Genomic DNA, 18706 nt, shown 5'->3' with positions numbered 1-18706 from the left:
TTCTGGTTTTGCTGTCTTTTACCATCTGCATGTCTCAGGCATGCTGTAAATCCTCCCAGAGCCTTGGTGTCCTTGGCTGATGTATTAGTCCGTTTTCATACTGCTATAAAGATACTACCTGAGACTGGGTAATTTATAAAGGAAGAGGTTTTATTGACTCACAGTTCTAAATGACTGGGGAGACCTCAGAAAACTTACAATCGTGGCAGAAGGGGAAGCAGACACATCTTACATGGTGGCAGGTGAGAGGGGGAGAGGGAGAGAGAAAGAGAGAGAGAGAGCAAGTGTGCAGGAAAAACTACCATTTAGAAAATCATCAGATCGCATGAGAATTCACTCACTATCATGAGAACAGCATGTGGGAAAATGCCCCCATAATCTAATCACTTTCCACCAGATCCCTCCCTGGACATGTGGGTATTATGGGGATTATAATTTAAGATGAGATTTGGGTGGGGATACAGCCAAACCATATCAGCTGAGAAGTGGGTATTTATAAGCTCAATGTATCTCAAGGGTTTGTTGTGAAATTATCTATACATAAAAGTGGCTGATACAGAGAAGGTATCTGGAACCATCCACTAGTCACTTCTTCCTTTTTTCCCCACCTTGCCCCCTTTTAATGGTACATTAAGTTTAGAGAGTTCTATATAATTGCTGTGGGCTTCAGGTCAAAGGGAGGAAAGTAATTCCTTACAATTATTTTTTGAGCTATAAAACCTTTTGACTCAAGATTTTATCAGCTACAGTGAGATGTTCTCCTTTTTACAGTTGCATCTATATCCCCCAAGTAGAGAAATAGTATAATCGATTCCGTTACACCTTTTCCAAAAGAGTTCTTCTTAAACTACCCTGATAATGGAGGTGAAGATGCCTTTTATGCTTAAATCACTCACCTTTCTTTTCACAAGTTACTTATGCTCATAATATTGGTTTAGTCATTACAGGAATTGTAATAGTTCTTCTAACTAGGGTTTCCTGGCTTTTCCAAAAATCACATCTGAAATTTTGTATTACATTTAAAGTATAATTCTGTAGTCAAAATAGACCTATCGGTTAGTACAACCCAATCTGTCTGTAAAGAGAAATTTGCAATGATTGGCATATTTTTCCAAATTTCCTCTGCAAATTAGGAAATCTGATTTATCTCCCGAGTCGGTGAGAGAGGGTGGGTAGTCAGTAGGAAGTGGAGAAGCACAGGGAACTGTCATTGGTAGAGTTTGCCAAGTTGGGATGTAGACGAGGTAGGAAATTACCCTGCTTCTTGAATATTCCAGAGGCAAGATGGAGGGGGTGGAGGAATGAAGACTGATGAACAAGGGAGTTCACACATGAGGGGCTTTTTGTCACCATCCTGAGCACCAGCTGCCCACTCTCCTCTCTCTCTCGTGACTGCTTCCTAAGAGCGCCTGCTGTGGCGTGAGGGGCCAGGGGACTTCCCTCGGCATCAGAGCCCTGCAGGCATGCGGGCGGGTGGGCTGAGGTGGTTAGGAGGGAGGTGAGAGAGAGCTTGGGGGTGCTGAGGAATCTGGGAATGTGGAGCGGGGTGTTTGCTCCTGACGGGGCAGGCATTTGTATCACCCTTTCCTGGGCCCAAAGGAGAGAAAGTCTGGGTTCCATGTCAGTGCTTTGATTTTCCTCCTGAAAAAGTTGTGGAGACGCTGGCCTGGGGGACTTGTTTTCATGACCTGCTCGAGGTAAATGAATTGTCATGCTCTGGGGCCTGCTTCTGAGAGAACCATGGAGAAGGAGCCCTGGATGACCGGTCCTTTTCTCTGTCTTCACTAGATGAGTTCTCAGGCTTGGAGACCGACACTGCAGTACCCACGGAAGAGGCCTACGTTATATATGATGAAGGTACAAACTGGCTTTTGAAAAATTATTTGCACACTTTCTTTCCTAATCAAAGGATCTGATTGTAACTATTGAATGGATGATCTTGACGGAAGTTTCCTTTTGAGCTTTGGGCCGGTGGCAATGCCGAGGGCTGGCTTAGGGAAGGGTGGTTGTACCCCATGCTTCCATGTCACCCCCAAATGCCTATTTGATCTAAGAAAAACAGTGTGCTTAACACGCAGATGCGGATTCCCACTTGGTCCCTGTACTCCCCGTTCCCTCCCTCCCAACCCTCCTTAGGCCCAAGGAATTCTGGAGTTATCCATCAGGGCTCCCCTTCAACCTTCATTTATAAAACTTACTTGGTTTAACCAAGTCCAACTTCCTTACTTGGCTCTTCTCTTTCTTATTCCTTTCTTTTCTCTCCTTTTCTAATTACATAAAATATGTGATGCTTAGATCTGTTGATTTCTTATCATAGAATCTTTTCAAGGGTAAGTTTGTAAGATTAGGAACATAGGCTGGCCACAGTGGCTCAAGCCTGTAATCCTAACACTTTGAGAGGTCGAGGAGGGAGGATCACTTGAGCCCAGGAGTTCAAAAGCAGCCTGGGCAGCATAGCAAGACACTGTCTCTACAAAAAATTAAAAAATTAGCTGTGTATTGTAGCACACACCTGTAGTTCCAGCTACTTGAGAGGCTGAGGCAGGTGGATCGTTTTGAGCCCAGGAGTTCGAGCTGTGATGGCACCACTGCACTCCAGCCTGGGTGAGAGAGCAACACCCCATTTCAAAAAAAATTTTTTTTTTAATTAAGAATACAAAGTGCCTTGGACAGCATCTGGGAGAGTCATTCAGTAAATGGTAACTAATGGTATTATTACACTTAGGACCTTGTGATTGTTTTGTGTGATTTGGAAGTTGCCTCTGCAACTTGAAGAAGTTCTTAAAGGAATCTTGTCCACGTCCAGTGCCAGCCTTTGACACCAAGGCTCAGGATTCTCACTTTTGAGGTCCACCTTTTCTGCAATTATTCATAGCTCTAATTGTCTTAAATCACAACTGTGCAAACAGTGTCACCTTTGATGTGTTATTTATTCATAATAAAGCTTGATGTAGCGGTTTAATCCCAAGGTTTTCAAACAAAAACTGACTTAAAGATAAACAGCAGATGTTAGAAAGCAAACGAAGATTTTTTTAGCACCTTTGAAAATACTAGGCATCTTTCTTATCTTTGAACAGTTTGAAAAAGGGGCAGAGTTTTATTTTCTTTTTCAAATGTTAAAGGATTAGTTGTTTTGGCAGGATTAATCCCATCCCCCATGCCCAGAAAAAGTTCATACACAGAAGAAGAAAAAAAATTTGTTTTTGAGATGGAGTCTCGCTCTGTCACTAGGCCGGAGTGCAGTGACATGATGTTGGCTCACGGCAACCTCTGCCTCCTGGGTTCAAGCAATTCTTTTGCCTCAGCCTCCTGAGTAGCTGGGACTACAGGTGCACGCCACCACACCCAGCTAATTTTTGTATTTTTAGTAGAGATGGGCTTTCACCATGTTGACCAAGATGGTCTTGGTCTTAATCTCCTGACCTTGTGATCTGCCCGCCTCGGCCTCCCAAAGTGCTGGGATTGCAAGTGTGAGCCACCATGCCTGGCCAAAAAAATCTTTTACGAAAAAAATTCAAGTTTATTTTTTGATGTTATCTTTTATTTCCTAAAAGAGAACATTATGCAGGTAGAGCATGGCTTTGGGCCAGTGCCATGAGCTACAATGGATGGATTCTAACGTTCTCTCCAGTTGTGAGTCTAAAACCCCACTTTTTCTGGTCATATGTGTTTCTTTTTGCCCTTTCTCTCTTCTGTCTGCAGCTTCTTTTCTGCAGGGACAGAAATGGGAAGAAATAGTATTTTAGTAGAAACAAATTACGTTTGGGCATAGCATTTATTTTAGGGTGTGTGTCTGTGTGTGCATGTGTGTGCGTCTGTCTGGGTTTTAGCCTACCGTTGAATGTTAGGAAGGTATCATTTGACTATAGAAAGTGCTCCTTTTCTGGCAGTGCCCAATTACAGAGCCTTCATATCATTTCAGATTATGAATTTGAGACCTCAAGGCCACCAACCACCACCCAGCCTTCCACCATTGCTACCACACCGGGGGTCATCGCAGAAGAAGGTGCCATCAGTTCCTTTCCTGAAGAAGAATTTGATCTGGCTGGAAGGAAACGATTTGTTGGTAAATATAATGTTGTTAATCAGAGAAACATGGGTTTTTAACTTTTGGTCTTTGAAGAAGAGCATTACTAATCTCTTGGCCTGGCCAAGGCAGTGCATTTTGAGAAGTTTTCCCAGAGTGAAGCTTCCACTGGGGATAATTGAGTGAGTCAGTCGTGTGTAGATATGTATTATTTTACTTTCTGCCAGAATCAGAAGAGGGGAGGATTTGGAGTCCAACAGAGGAGAGCTCAGACAGGCTGCCTTGCAGAGAGTAAGAGTAAGAAACACTTAAAAACCATCTGGACCAGGGAACATGAGTGTTTTTGTTGTAGCCAGTTTATCCACGACAAGACTTACCACTGGGCCTTGTGTGTGTACTGTTTGTTAAATTCTTCCTAAAAGGTTAGCTGCTTACTGAATTGAGCCACTAGCGCTTATAGTATCATGGAGAGGAAGCTTTTTTCTTTCGTTATTTCCTATCACTTTCGTTAGCTTCAAGGATTTGGGATCTAGAAGTTCATTTTCCTCTTCTTTCTCAGTAACTAAAACAGTCTCAGTAGGAAATTCTGTGAAACTAAACGGCGTTAAGTCTTGCAAGTCTTCTTTTCCCATGCCCTTAATGAACCTCATTAATGAGACAGCTGGATTAATATGTTACTAAGTGGAGACAAGCAACAGCTTAAACTAAGATCACACTTTTCTGTTTCCAAAACAACTGTTCTGCCACGGGCAGAGAACAACTCTTGCTAGCCAAGATGTAGTGACTGAGTGTCTAAACCACACATACTTGAAGAACAAGAATGTTCATTTGAGGTGGCGTTCCTGAGGCAGACACTAACACGGGTCTCTGGTATGCAGCTGCCAGGCTGCGTTTACCACGTGCGCTGACTTCTTTCCCGGCCGTTCCATGACGGGAATTGAAATGCTTTCTGTGCTATTATTAGCTGCTCCACAGAACTCCTCTGAATGCTAAAGGCTTATTATTGTCTGGCTCTTTTCATAAGTCTACAACTCTCTAAAGCATAGGAACCCACTCCCCAAACTTCCTGATAAGACCCACGGACAAGTTCTAAAGGCCTAACTTCAGACTAATTTTTAGAAAACACTGCCTTCGCTGTGTCCGAGGGACTCTGTATCTTTGCTTTCATTAGTTACAAAGAACTTCTTGACTTCTGTCTTAATTTCATTATTTGCCCAAAAGTCAAATAGAGAAGCTAAAAACTGCATTCACTCCAAATAGCCACTGAGAATGGCAACATAGCCCCAAAAGTTACAGTGGAATCTTCAGAAATTGCCAGACATTGTTACTTGAGATCACTTGAGAGTTTTGCATGTATAAAACCCCAATCCCAAGTCCTTGGCATTTCTAATTTAGTGGGATATAATAGAAAGAGTTAAGGGCTGGGGGTGACAGCCTCCTGTCTGATCCTTACATAGTGAGCACTCTCAGTGTTGGTAGGAGAGATGATAACACGAAGCCATCGGTTCATATCTCGCCTTACTCCCAGGATCGTGTATCCACTGAAATAATGTATGTAGAAAAATCTTCAGCCATCTGTAAATGTGAGTAGCTGTTGTTATACTGAACAGTAATGTTGTAGACAGCAGTTCAGGCCTGGCCTTATGCACAGATGCTTCAGATTGTTGTGGGGGTTTATGAAGCTCTAGGGAAGGCCACCCAGGGCTGAGGCTAAAGGCTGCATATCTTGATCAGTATACATTTTTTCCTGGTCCCAAGATAGTCAAGGAAATGAACTGTGTTGAGAGAATGCTAGTAAAGTGTTGGGTGGGCCTGACTCATCCTTTTCCAAATGTTGGGGCACAGGAATGACAGAGAGCTGCAATCTTACATTACATTGAATGATAGTTTCATGATCTCTCAAAACCACTTTGAAGGCATAGTCATTGATATCGATGGGGCAATAGGATCTTTTGGAATTACCAGATTGAAAGACATAAACACATGGGTCCATTAAGGAGAGCTGGGGGTGTGTTTCTGAGCCTGGCATCAAGGCTGATGGGGCCTCTGTCCAACAGGGAGAGACTGAATGGTGGGTCTGATTCTGTGGAGCAAATGCTGTGTTTCTGCCTCCAGAAAAAGCCTCCAGCAATCCAATTGGATATCTTTGTTCTTTTCCAGCTCCTTACGTGACATACCTAAATAAAGACCCATCAGCCCCGTGCTCTCTGACTGATGCACTGGATCACTTCCAAGTGGACAGCCTGGATGAAATCATCCCCAATGACCTGAGGAGGAGTGACCTGCCTCCCCAGAATTCTCCCCGCAACATCACCGTGGTGGCCGTGGAAGGCTGCCACTCATTTGTCATTGTGGATTGGGACAAAGCCACCCCGGGAGATGTGGTCACAGGTGTGTCCTAGGCAGATATCAGAGTTCCCATGATCTGTAGGTGGGAAATGTGGACAATAAAGAATGATGGATGAGTGGATGGGTGCATGCATGGATGAGTAGGTTGGATGGATGAATGGGATGATGGGTAGATGTCTTCCTTCAACTGGATGAAATATAGGCAACAATGGAAGCCTCATGGGGTAGGGTGAGGAGTACTGGATGGAAGTCAGAAGTCCGAAATCCTCATCCCAGACTGATTTGCATGATCTTGAGCTCAGTAATTCATCTTTCTGGGCCTTGGTTTCCCCATATGCAAAACATCACTACATCTCTAACATCCTGTAATCTTGCAAATGGCCAGGGAGTCCAGCTAGCCCCTTGCCGGATCAGATCCTGCAGTGAGCATGACCATGAGCTCCCACTGGGCCACACAGCTGTCCCTTGTTGGAGTCAGCCCTGGGCTTGTGCCTCTGCCTCTTTCTCTCCTTTCACATCTGCTGGGTGCTTCCAGACAAATCTGGGTGCTTCTCGATTCCTTATGTGGGAATTGGAGGTGATGAAAAAATGCCCAAGGATCTTGAGCCTCCTTGGCCTCTGAGATGTTTAAGTTCACTCTGCCAAGGACATATTTGAAGATACATCTTGAAATTTAAGTTCTTACAGAAAGAGAATTGATATTTTCTGTGAATAGTTGCAAATTTTTTTTTCTGGGCCTCTGAGCTGTGCAAGAGGAAGAAGTATGGCTGTGGCTGTGTGTGTCTCTGACTGGGAGGTAGCAGTTGCATTAGAGGTCAGAGTTCAACATTCTCTGCCATTATTGTGCTAGTACAGTTCATATAATTCAAAATTTCTAGTGCTTGTCTTGGTGTTCCCACTATTGTATCTTACAATGAAAAAATGTGTTCAAGAATATCCAAAGAGCATCTTCTCTTGTGGAATTTGTACAGCAGTACAAATGCTAGAATAAGGGACATAGAAAAGAAGGCTTCTGGGTGTTCTGCCAGGTGAGACTGAAAGGCCTGGGGTGCAGGGAGGGTGTGGGATTAAGGAGTTCAAGTCTTTAGCGGAACTAAAAGTACAGTACTGGGTAGGTGCTACATGGACAGCCATGAAGTCCACGGTGTTCCGAATAGAATGCAAATCAATCAATGGAAGGAGGAAAGCTTGTAATCAAACAGCCAGAACGTCTTTTTATTAATTGAACACACTTCTGTGAATGGTAATTTTTAAAAGCAAGCAAGAAAGCATGCAGAAAAAATAATTTAAAACCTTACTTTAAGCTGTTTAGCTTTTGACCTCTTGCATAACAGATATTACTTAACATAAATATATCACTGCATCCTGATTCAAGGGGCTTCTAAGAAACATTGGCTGCAGAATGAGAGTGCATTGGCCCCGTTAAACGTGCCTCAAGGGTTCTTGCAGTGAAGAAGGAGCTTTCAGGGAACTCTCAACAAATGTCCCTTAGATTTAATTCAGATGTAATTTCTGTATTGTCCTGTAGAGGTCGGGCTTCTGAAACACCCATGCCCTTTAAGGGCGTTCCAAGCCATTCAAAGATCCCTGAAGCCTTAGTATCCTCACATGCCCCACCCTGCACCTCATCCGAAACGAAACCTCAGAGCCCTAATCATGAATACTCACGACACTAGCATAAATAATATGGATGAGGTATTTATAGGGCACTCCCAACACAGAGCTGTGCCAACTCCTGTCAAGCTGATTACTGTAGAACACTGCAGCATATGACGCCCTGTGGCGTGGGGGAAAACACCAGACTCCACAAGGCTCAGAGAGAGAATAGCGGCAGCTTGTCATCCATTAGTGAACCAAACACCGGCTCTTTCACCTGCAGAACAACTAAGCCAAGTGGATACATCCTAGACTTAAACGAAGCATCACATTATCGGGCCCCCTGCAGGGCATCTGAATCCTGCTGGCTACATGGATGTTGTGTGCTCTGCTCGTTTTCACCTGCCATTCTTTCTTTCACAAGCAGTCAAGTCAATGTGTAATGAGGTGGCGCCCAAACAGTGTGAAACTCCTAGAATTCCTGCCTGCAACCTGTTGCTTTCCCAAATCACTCCTGAAGAATGAAGTTACTACTTTATTAGGAGTGATTCTGTAGGAAATCACCAATGTGATGACCTCTTAGTTTTTCAGGACCAGCTCATCAGTCACTTTCAGGACTGGTTTTGATGAGAACAACAGAGAAATCAGGAGTTACGCTGTGCTCAGCAAGCGCCTTATCAAAACCCCAAAGCCCTCAAAACCCAGACACAGGATCAGCCGAGAAACCAGCCCCTTACATGGGAAGCGCGGGGTTCTGATGGAAGCCAGAGGTCCAAGAGTCTGAGCTTTGCCAACTCCATTGGAAGCCGGGTTTCCGTGGCACAAATGTGACCTCCGTCCCCTCTGGGGTGGGCCATTGTGTGCAGCACCAGCTGAAGCATGCAGGGCTTGACTACACTGTGCCAGAGGGGAAATGCTGTGGGGAGGGCAGCAACTCTTCCCAGGTTCAATGACTCTCCTTCAGGGAACAGTGTGGGGAGGGTTCCAGGGTCCAGTTTACCTGGCTTCCAGGCCCAGCTTGCCCATTTGTTAGTTGTGTGACACTAATCAGTGTCATGTGATGTGACACTAATCAGATCGTAGGGTGCTAAATAAAATCTCATGCACCTCTTAGGTACATTTGATGTTATTGATCTTTTCCTTCTTAACTTGTGTGATCTCTCTCAACCTCTTCATCTCCTCCCAGGCTTGTACAACATTCAGTGGTGGAATTTCTCACGGCTTGGTCCTGGGGCCTCTTTTCTTCTTGCTCTGTCTTCTCTCCCCTCAGAGTCTCATCCATGCACACGGTTTTAATTCATCTCAGAAATGAGTCATTGATTTATATCTCAAGGCCAGGCCATCATCCTCTCCTCTGAGCCCCAGATAGTAAAATCAGATGCAAATGGTAAAATCACCTGATGTCATCACTGGGATGTCTCCAGAGCATCTCAGACTTGGTGTATAAAAAATCAGACTCATCCTGGCTAACACGGTGAAACCCCATCTCTACTAAAAATACAATAAAATTAGCCAGGCGCGGTGGTGGGCGCCTGTAGTCCTAGCTACTCGGGAGGCTGAGGCAGGAGAATGGCATGAACCCGGGAGGCGGAGCTTGCAGTGAGCTGAGATCCAGCCACTACACTCCAGCCTGGGCGACAGAGTGAGACTCTGTCTCAAAAAAATATATATATATAAAAAAATAAAGTCAGACTCACGATCCTTCCCATTCCCAAATCTGGCCCTCATCTGTGTTTCCCATCTCGGAGAACTGTCCCACTTTCCACATATTTGCTCAAGCCTGAAGCATCTTCAAGTCTCCTTCTATCTCACTTCTATAGTCAACTCATCATTAAATCTGGTCAGTGTTGCCTTCTGGATTCCTCTTGAACCCATCGATTTCTCTCCATTAGGTGGTGTGCTCATCTAAGCTATTGCCACCTCTCACCTGGCTACTGTAAGAACTGTCTAACTAGACTGTTCCATCCACATCTGCACTCCCACACCCAATCCATTCTGCATTCTGCACAGGAGAGATGTGTTGAATATGCAAACCTAATTGTCTGGTTTAATGTCTTAACTGTCTTTCCCTTTCTTTTGGAATGAAAAGCAAAAGCCTAGCTTGGTCCAAGGGTGCTGCCTAGTTTTCCCACCCGTGCTGCTTCAGCCCCAGCTCATGCCCCCGCTTTCCGCCACTTACGGTTTCCAGTCACACTGCCTTCTCCTGGGTCCTCCCTCTTCAGTGTCTTGCTCAGGATTCCCACTACCTGGAATCCATCCCACCTCCTACCACACAGCTTATCTGCTTCTTATCCTTCAGATGCCAGCTCCTTTACTGTGACCCCAGGGAAGCTCTTTGTGTCCTCCATGGTGGGCCAGCTCCCGCTGCACACCCTCTCACAGCACTGTGGACAGGTCCTGCAGAGTGCTCAACCTGGCTGTATAATTCTGTTTCCCAGTGCACCCTGCTGCTTCATGAGCTCTGGTCACCACTTTGTCTCCAGCACTTAGTATAATGTCTGTCAACTAGTAGTTGCACAATAAATATTTGTAGAATGAATCAATACATGTGAACTTAGACAAGATATTTAACCCATTGCTAAGATTCAGTTTCCTCTTGTGGCAAAATGAGGAAGGCAATACCTGCATACTAAGATCGTGAGGATTAATCAAAGTCAAATTCAATCGAGAGTACCTTGTTAGCATAAGGTTTGGCACAAAGAAAGTGCTTGACAAATGTTTTCTCCTTCTGTGTACACATAAGAGACCTAGGATATGGGATGCGCTGAGCTGTGGGAAGAACTTCACTTTGCCTCCTGGGAGAGCTGTAAAGGCTGGGCAGGTGTCAGGGTCAAGGGCACACCGGCTGAGATCTGTTATTAGCAAGTAAGACAGAGCAGGTTGGACAATAGAAAGAAGAGCTGCCTCACTGCTGTGATTAGACCGTGAGGGCAAGGGCAGCACAGATACTCAGCAATGAGAAATAGAAGGACAGCCTTCACCAAATGGGCACAGGACCCCTGGGCATCTGGGATCTCTCAGCCCCACACACATGCACAGCATCCACCAGCAACATTCTTCGTTTCCTGTGCAAGGCAATAGGAAGTTCTTCAATACATGTGTGGAGGGTACTGGTTTTTTCTTCTGTTGCTTTTTTCTCTGTGTGGTCAAGATGAGACGTGATTAGTTCTGAGACAATGGGGAAAGCTGGGGAATGAGCAAGAGAAGTAGGGGGCCAGCAGGTCATCAGGAAGTGTCTTAGTTTTGTCATCCCCATCTGGATTCAGCAGAAGGTACCAGCGTTACATCCCATCCTGTCCTACAGTGCTGCGTGCCCTCCTTCCTGCAGTTCCCACATGGAGCTGCATCTGCAGCTTTGCCTCACTTCTGTCCTCAGTGGGTTACATCTTGTGTGTGACTTGGTTCCTTGGTGCCCATTAGGTTCTTTCCTGTTTCCATTTTCAGGTTACTTGGTTTACAGTGCATCCTATGAAGACTTCATCAGGAACAAGTGGTCCACTCAAGCTTCATCAGTAACTCACTTGCCAATTGAAAACCTAAAGCCCAACACGAGGTATGATGTGTCGGTCATTTAGAAACAAAAGATTAGAGCTGTGTGCATGGTTGCTGATATGCTTTGGTTGGAAATGAAGGGAGGAATCTAAATGTTTTTGTGATTTCTTTGAATACTCTGTTTAGTTCTAGTAGAATGTCAATGCATGCTTACCATATGCATATAAGTTTCTTAGAAGAAATGACTGTATGTATTGTCATTGTTAGGCTATTGTGCTTATATTTTCCTCTCTGTTTACCTAAACACTACCTGCCATTAGGGAAAGAAAAGTTGTTCTCTGTGTTGAAATAATTGGTCCATTTTTCATCCCCAATATTGTGGCACTAGGCATCGTAACCTTCATATGTGAAAATGGAGCCACAATCACGGAACACTTTAATGAACTGGTTCCCAAACTCTATGATGTAGAAGTTCACATCATTCAAGAAAGATGCATTTTACACATTGGTAGAGGTTATAAGCGTGCCTTCATAAACTAGGCATGGCTGGCCAGGGAATCATTTTGAAAGCCAGAGTTTATGGCCCTTGGCATGAAATAGGCATAACTAGTTCCCAGGGGCACAAAGAGGGTGACTGTTCATTCCCCTTTTATGCCTTCTGGTTTTGGTGGTAATGACCTTCAGAAAGCTCCCGGGCGGGTGAGCATGGGAAAGCACCAAGCACTTGATGGTCAAGAGTGGTGTGCTGGTAAACTGGCTCTCTGGAAAAAGAGTTCCCTGGTTGATACCAGTAGCCAACTTCTGTGGTGTAAATACTCCCACCTGTGGCCAATTTTAAGCTACCATGGGCTTGCGGAGTTCCTGAATACTTAATGACTGGCTCTCACAAGCTGGTACAAATGGGTCCAGCAGACCTCTGTTGTGGGGAGCCACCATATTTGCTTAGCAAAGAGCTCAAAGTGAGGTGATGGCGCACCCGAGGCCTCTCATTTTCTACACAGGCTGAGGAACATGGAGGAGGCTGGAACAAAATGGCCCTCATTAGACAGGCATGTGGTAAAGGAGGTAGAATCTGGACACCAGCCGTGGGCACCGAAAGGCTACTGAACGAGCTGTGAATTTTCCTCAATACATTTTAACGTGCCATTTGGGCCCACTTGAGCTGAGCTTTCATAAATTATGAATTTTGGGATTTGGCAAATAAAAAGCAAGTAGTAAACCAGGAAGCTGAGAAAGCAGTTTTTTTTTTTTTTTTTTTTTTTTTTTGCTTTTCCCTAGTAGTAATGGCAAATTAATTTTTTAATCAATTAGATAAAACAAAACCAAGAAAATTAGAGAAAATGGAGTGACTGTCCTTTTTTTTTTTTTTTTGCGTGTGCAGAGTGACAATGCTTTTGCAGCACAGCCTCAGTATCAAAAAGCAGAAAGAGGCCTTCCAGAGGCCTTGCCACAGAGCTAATTACAATAGGATCTGAATCACAGCCTCCTGACTCGCCAAGTCTAGCGTTCTTTCCACAACTTCTGCTGCCAGACTGATGTTGAGCTTTGAGTCATGTCAGGAGGGTTATATAGGGCGATGGTTTACTCATTCTTTCAACAGGTATTAGAGAGTGTACACGGCTCATTCAGTCAGTCCTTACTATACACTTCTTGAGTGCGAGGTGGAACATCTGGACTGGGCTGGGGAAAATACACATGGCCCTGCCCTCAAGGAGCTTACAGTCTGGTGGAAGAGGCAGATTTTTAAAAAACCAACATAAATATAAACCTCCCTGAGTGGGTGTTGTGAGGGAGAAGTACACCATGCTTTGAGAGTATATAATGGGGGGATTTTTTTTCTTTGTGAGCTTGGGGATAGAGAGTGGAGTCAGACAAGGTTCTCTGGGAAAGTAAATCTGAATCATACGAATCAGTCATCCTGCAGAGTAGGCTGTGCTCCTAGCAGAGAGGATGCCTTAAAGAAGGGTGTGCCCTAGGAAACAAAGGAGGCCAATTTGGAAGAAGGTTGAGGAGAGGCAGGACAGACAGTGCCAGGGGCCCTTGGGTTGGCCCCACACACACTCAGCACCTTGAGGCAGAGGAGGAGCTGCAGCTGCTAATCTCCCTTTCCTGAGGTGCCCAGCTGCTTATGTGCTCTTCTGGTAGAGACACTCACAGCTCCTCCTGCATTTCCTCAAAACCCTTCTGAGCAGCTGCTAAATTTTAGAGCTAGGAAAGTGCAAGTGTAATGTAAGGACACTCATTTGCCCCTGTGTCACGGGAATGCAGATCATTTCCAGGGAACTCACTTTGGTCGTCTCAGTCCTCATGGGGGCTCGCTTGAGAAACCAGCTTCTGAGTCAATCCAGGGGAGACCAGAAGTCAGTCTACCCCAAAGAGGGGCCAGGGCATAAAGGTGAGCTTTGGCTATTTACAATTAGACCTTGCTTTTGACTTTAAGTGAGCATTGTCTACCTTAGACACCAGACAGACTCCCAAAGAACTCTTTGGAGTCTGCGTATTTTAAATCCATACTTAAAACACACAGACTTGTCACAGTTGAGGCTGTTCGAAAGAAGGTGCCAGAAGCTTAAGAGGGTGAGGCATGGATTGCTTTTGTTACTTGGCTGAGGCAGAGACTATTCAGAGTATGAAATGTATACTTTTGCCCATCGACAAAGTTTCATGTGAGTTTTAAAAATGGAATGTTAACTTTTTGCATAATTTCATGTTGTTTTCCAGCTCAGCATATTTAAATTTACTTTGACACCTTAGGTGAGGTTATAATGGGAATATGTCTTTGGAATGGTCACTTCTGGGTTTCTGGAGGCCTAGAATCATTGTGTCAACAGGGAAGGTGGATTTGGAGAATATTTAGGTTTCAGGGTCAAAACAAAGTTGATACAAACAGATCCATCTGAATAGTGCTTCTCAGCCTGTCAGTCACCCTTCTACCACCTCCTTGATGGCATAGAGGCACTTCCCTCCATAAAGTTGACTACTCAGCAGAAGTGTCCCATGGAGCCCCTGAGTATGCATCCTTCCTTATGTTTTAATTTCCTTTTTTCAGCGAAAAAAGTATCTGTAAAGTTTGCCCAGGACCACAAATGTATGCCAAACCCACTGCTCAAACTGCCTGCAGAGTTTTGCCTTAAATAACTCCACAACCACTGCATAAAAGTATGCGTCACTGGGAAAACACGAGCTGCGGAGTGAATTGAGATTTGGAAACTCATATGTTCTTAATTGTGCATATCTTTTTATTTAAATTGCAATAAAAAAGAATACTCCTAAATAAGATGCAAATGGCTTAGGAAGACTAATTTTACCCAATGGCTTTTCTTTGCTTTCTGTAATCAAACCCAAAGTAAAATATCTCTTTTCTGGGGTCAGAGACGGCCGTGGTGATCCAGCAGCTCGGAAGGCTTGAGGCCGGGGCTGTTGGTACAATAGGCCTAATAACCCTTTGCTCTCTGAATATGAATAGTTCACTTTTTAAAAATGTAGTGCATTTTAATTAGTACATAGAATCTGTGTGCCTGACTTAATCAAATAAATAATTTTATAACATTTAAGTGTGACATTCTTACTGGCCAAAAGCCAGAGAAGAGGTCCCTTATGAGCTCTCTAAAATGACAGAGCCCCCAGGGATTCTTCACCTCTCTTTTCATCTGTAAGTAGCTGAGCACTAAAAGAGCATGTAAAATATCTAGAATCAAGAGGTGAGGAAAGCACAAAGATTAAAATATAGTGGGACACAAGTGTGGCGTTGGACTTTATTACTTCTCTAAACACCATTCTTTTTCTTTTGTTTGCAAGAATGCCAATAAGATGCTTCGAGACTCAGTCTCCCTCCAGATGAGCTAGTTGACTCAGGCGGCGTGCTTTCCAGCACATTCGCTCTTCCAAGACAAAGTTTAGCCCTACAGAAAAGCCTGTCTCTCTGGATCTTTCCCCCTTTCCCTTCTTGGACTTGTTTCTCTTTCCTTGAGACGCAGAAGCTCATAACTCAGTGACTTTTAAGGTGGTCCCTTCCCAGCTCCAGAGCCAACCACAGCATTTCTCAGTGCACCCAAGATACCATTGCCGTATTAGCTTCACTGAAGAGGCAGCCTCCAGCCCGGTTCATCCTCTCCCTGTCAACCTTAAGTTGTGTGGTTGCTGGAGCAAACGTCCTGCTCTTCTACATGGACTCCAGGGATATAATTAGGTTATAATTTGAATTCTGCTTTGTAGTGTTTTGCTCCACCACCCTCTCTCTACCGGGCTGTGGAACTGAAGCGGAGACCAGAGTCTTAAACCTGAGCGAGAGCAGGGCTAGAGGAGCGTCTCACCAGGGATGAGCTCAGGAGAGCCTGCGCAGAGCAGGGACAGTCCTGATGCGAAGGAACGCGTGGTCACCAAGCAACCTGTGTTGTAATATGTCCCTATTCTATTGCCATTAGCACGAAGGAACACATGCTCGCCAAGCAACCTGTGTTCTAATATGTCCTTTCTATTGCCGTTAGCCATGTGTCCCTGCTATGTTAATTGTATTATTTAGAGAATTTATTCAAAACTGAGAAAGTTCAGAAAAAACATGAAGAATCACTAGTGCTGTGTGCATTTGTGAAAATTAGAACTCAAAGCCTGTCACAGTTTAGGTGTTCAGCAGTTCGGGAGTCTGTTTCATTACACAGAAGTCAAATACACGTTTCTTTCAAAATATATTTTCTTCCAACTTCAGGTATTATTTTAAAGTGCAAGCACAAAATCCTCACGGCTACGGACCTATCAGCCCTTCGGTCTCATTTGTCACCGAATCAGGTATGAATGACTTCACATCCTGATTTGTTTTACTTTTCTAAAAAATGAAATAAATAATCTAGAATGATGGCTACCATAGAATAAACACTTACTTTTCTATTTAATGAGCTCATGTTGGATATCTGTTTCTAAAGTAAACATTGTTTGCTTTGTGCTAGGTTAAAACTTGGATAATAAAATTGAAAGTAGTTTTCATGGGCTCTGTGAGGAACAGAAAGGTCAAATTCCAATGAAAGGAAAAAAGTCTAGATTTCAACAACATGGGAAAGATAAAGTTGACTCTATCTGTACAAAATTTAGTTGCAGAGTTTAAAAAAAGTTATTGCAAGCACCTGAAGAACACACATGTCATGTGGCTGACAGGCAGTTGCCTCTCCAATGAGCCAAGACATTGGATGCCCCCTTTAGTAGAAGGCAGAGATATTTTTAATTAATATTGAGAGGTTAATTACAATATCATTCAGTCTTACAAGCAGTATCATTCAGTGCATGCCCTTGCATTTTTGGGGTTCTGGTGGGCAAAGCTCTCAGTCCCTGCAAGAAAATGTTCCTGGTCAGGGGTGGTGGCTCATGCCTGTGATCCCAACACTTTGGAAAGCCAAGGTGGGAGGATCTCTTGAGACCAGGAGTTCAAGACCAGCTTGAGCAACACAGGGAGGTCCTGTCTCTACAAAAAAAGTTTAAAATTAGCCAGGCATGGTGATGCATGCCTGTAGTCCCAGCTACTCAGGAGGCTGAAGAGAGAGGATGGTTTGAGCCCAGGAGGTTGAGCTGTAGTGAGCCATGATCACGCCACTGCCCTCCAGCCTGGGTGACAGAGTGAGAGCTTGCCTCTGAAAACACAGTTCCTATGGCCTGTGGTCTAAGGTAGCACATGCAGAGCCAGCTACTGTGATAGTTCTTGGCCTAGAGACTTTTCCATGCAGGAAGCCAGGCTGAGTTCAGAGCAACCCAGCTGAGCCAGCCCTACACCCAGCTTCCATTTGGCTAGATGACTTTCTACATGCGGCCTGATCCCAGAAAATGGGTCATTGGAAGATATTTTTAAGTGTCATGATTTAAAAATCTACTGAGTCAAAATAAATGAAAACATAAAATCTTTTGTAAGAATATGCTTTATACCAGAAATGTAGGCAAAGGACCTCAAACTTGTCTTCATCTCTTTATTTAAGAAATATGTGTCTGTTAGTAATTAGGAAAGAGCAAGAGAAAACCATTATCTGTGGTTAATTTGCTAAAGTAAGGGATGTGTCTGTGATTATGACTGCATTTTCTAAAAACAAGGTGGACCTTGGCAACTATCAGAATCAACATGAAAAAAATGTTTAAAAAATTTCAAATCCAAAAAGCTGTCAAGAAACTCCGATCTGAAATCTTTCTGAGAGTAAAAGTGATACACACGTAACTTCTGGAGCTGCAATCTGAAGTTTTGATAAAACAGCTGTCTTCTACCTTCTCCTCCAAGAAAAACTCCTCATTCATTCTTTATGGCCTCCAAGGGGTGGGTGAGGAAAATTCAAGGCCCCACCCTACCATCTGAATAAGAATCTCTCTAGGAAACGCTTTCAATGAGCTCCCAGAGGAGCCGCACACACATGAAAATTGGACAGTTACTTGCTCTGGTCATCTTCCTTTATCCCATCAGTTTATTCAAGTTTCTCCTTCATTTTGTGCTACTCTGCTGAAAATGGTTAGGCGAGCAACAGGAACAACAGGAAAACGATAAAGTCAGTGAATTCTGGCGTTTGCCAAACATAACAATCTGAAAATTAATACAGAAAGTAAATGTAGTGTGTGACACAGGCTGTGCCATGAGGTCAGGTCTTGTTTTCTGTGCTGGTGTCATTTTGTTTGTTTCCCTCCACCTGCCCTGGGGTTTTTGGGATGTTTTTGGCAGACTGTTGAACTTTCAGAGCAGGGGAGCAAAGCAAGCATTGGACACTTATGGCTATGGTGTGTCCCTCTATTTTGTGGCTAGCAGAGGGCATCAGAACAAATGGTCTGTACAAAGTGCAGGCTAGGGAGATTTGGGGGTGATGTAAATCTTTTGCATGCCGATTTTGGTAGGATTCCATGAACCTATGCAGGCATGAACATTTATAGGATATATACTGTGAAAGAACAATTTACTGTATGATAATTTTTCAAAAAAAAAAAAAAAAAGAATCGTCCAGATTTACCTGTTCATGACATTTTATAAAAATAAACTTTTTTGGCCAGGCACGGTGACTCATGCCTGTAATCCCAAAACTTTGGGAGATTGAGGCGGGCAGATCACGAGTTCAGGAGATCGAGATCATCCTGGTTAACACAGTGAAACCCCGTCTCTACAAAAATACAAAAAATTAACCAGGCATAGTGGCAGGTGCCTGTAGTCCCAGCTACTCGGGAAGCTGAGGCAGGAGAATGGCGTGAAGCCGGGAGACTTAGCTTGCAGTGAGCCAAGATTGCACCACT

The 18706-nt window shown here is 44.0% G+C and overlaps 1 protein-coding gene across 1 annotated transcript in view; it reads left to right on the top strand.

The window, feature by feature from the left end:
• FNDC1 (fibronectin type III domain containing 1) overlaps window positions 1-18706 on the top strand; it is a 74498-nt gene that overhangs the window by 47563 nt on the left and 8229 nt on the right. Inside the window, exons 14-18 of the mRNA XM_011975932.1 lie at window positions 1789-1857; window positions 3923-4066; window positions 6188-6418; window positions 11417-11525; window positions 16170-16249. Coding sequence (XP_011831322.1) covers window positions 1789-1857; window positions 3923-4066; window positions 6188-6418; window positions 11417-11525; window positions 16170-16249 — 633 coding nt within the window. The remainder of the gene's footprint in view (window positions 1-1788; window positions 1858-3922; window positions 4067-6187; window positions 6419-11416; window positions 11526-16169; window positions 16250-18706) is intronic.

The sequence above is a fragment of the Mandrillus leucophaeus genome, unplaced genomic scaffold (genome assembly GCF_000951045.1).
Source record: "Mandrillus leucophaeus isolate KB7577 unplaced genomic scaffold, Mleu.le_1.0 Scaffold160, whole genome shotgun sequence".
NCBI classification, from domain to species: domain Eukaryota; kingdom Metazoa; phylum Chordata; class Mammalia; order Primates; family Cercopithecidae; genus Mandrillus; species Mandrillus leucophaeus.
The sequence above is the reverse complement of the archived record's forward strand: the minus strand, read 5'-3'. Positions and strand labels throughout refer to the sequence as shown.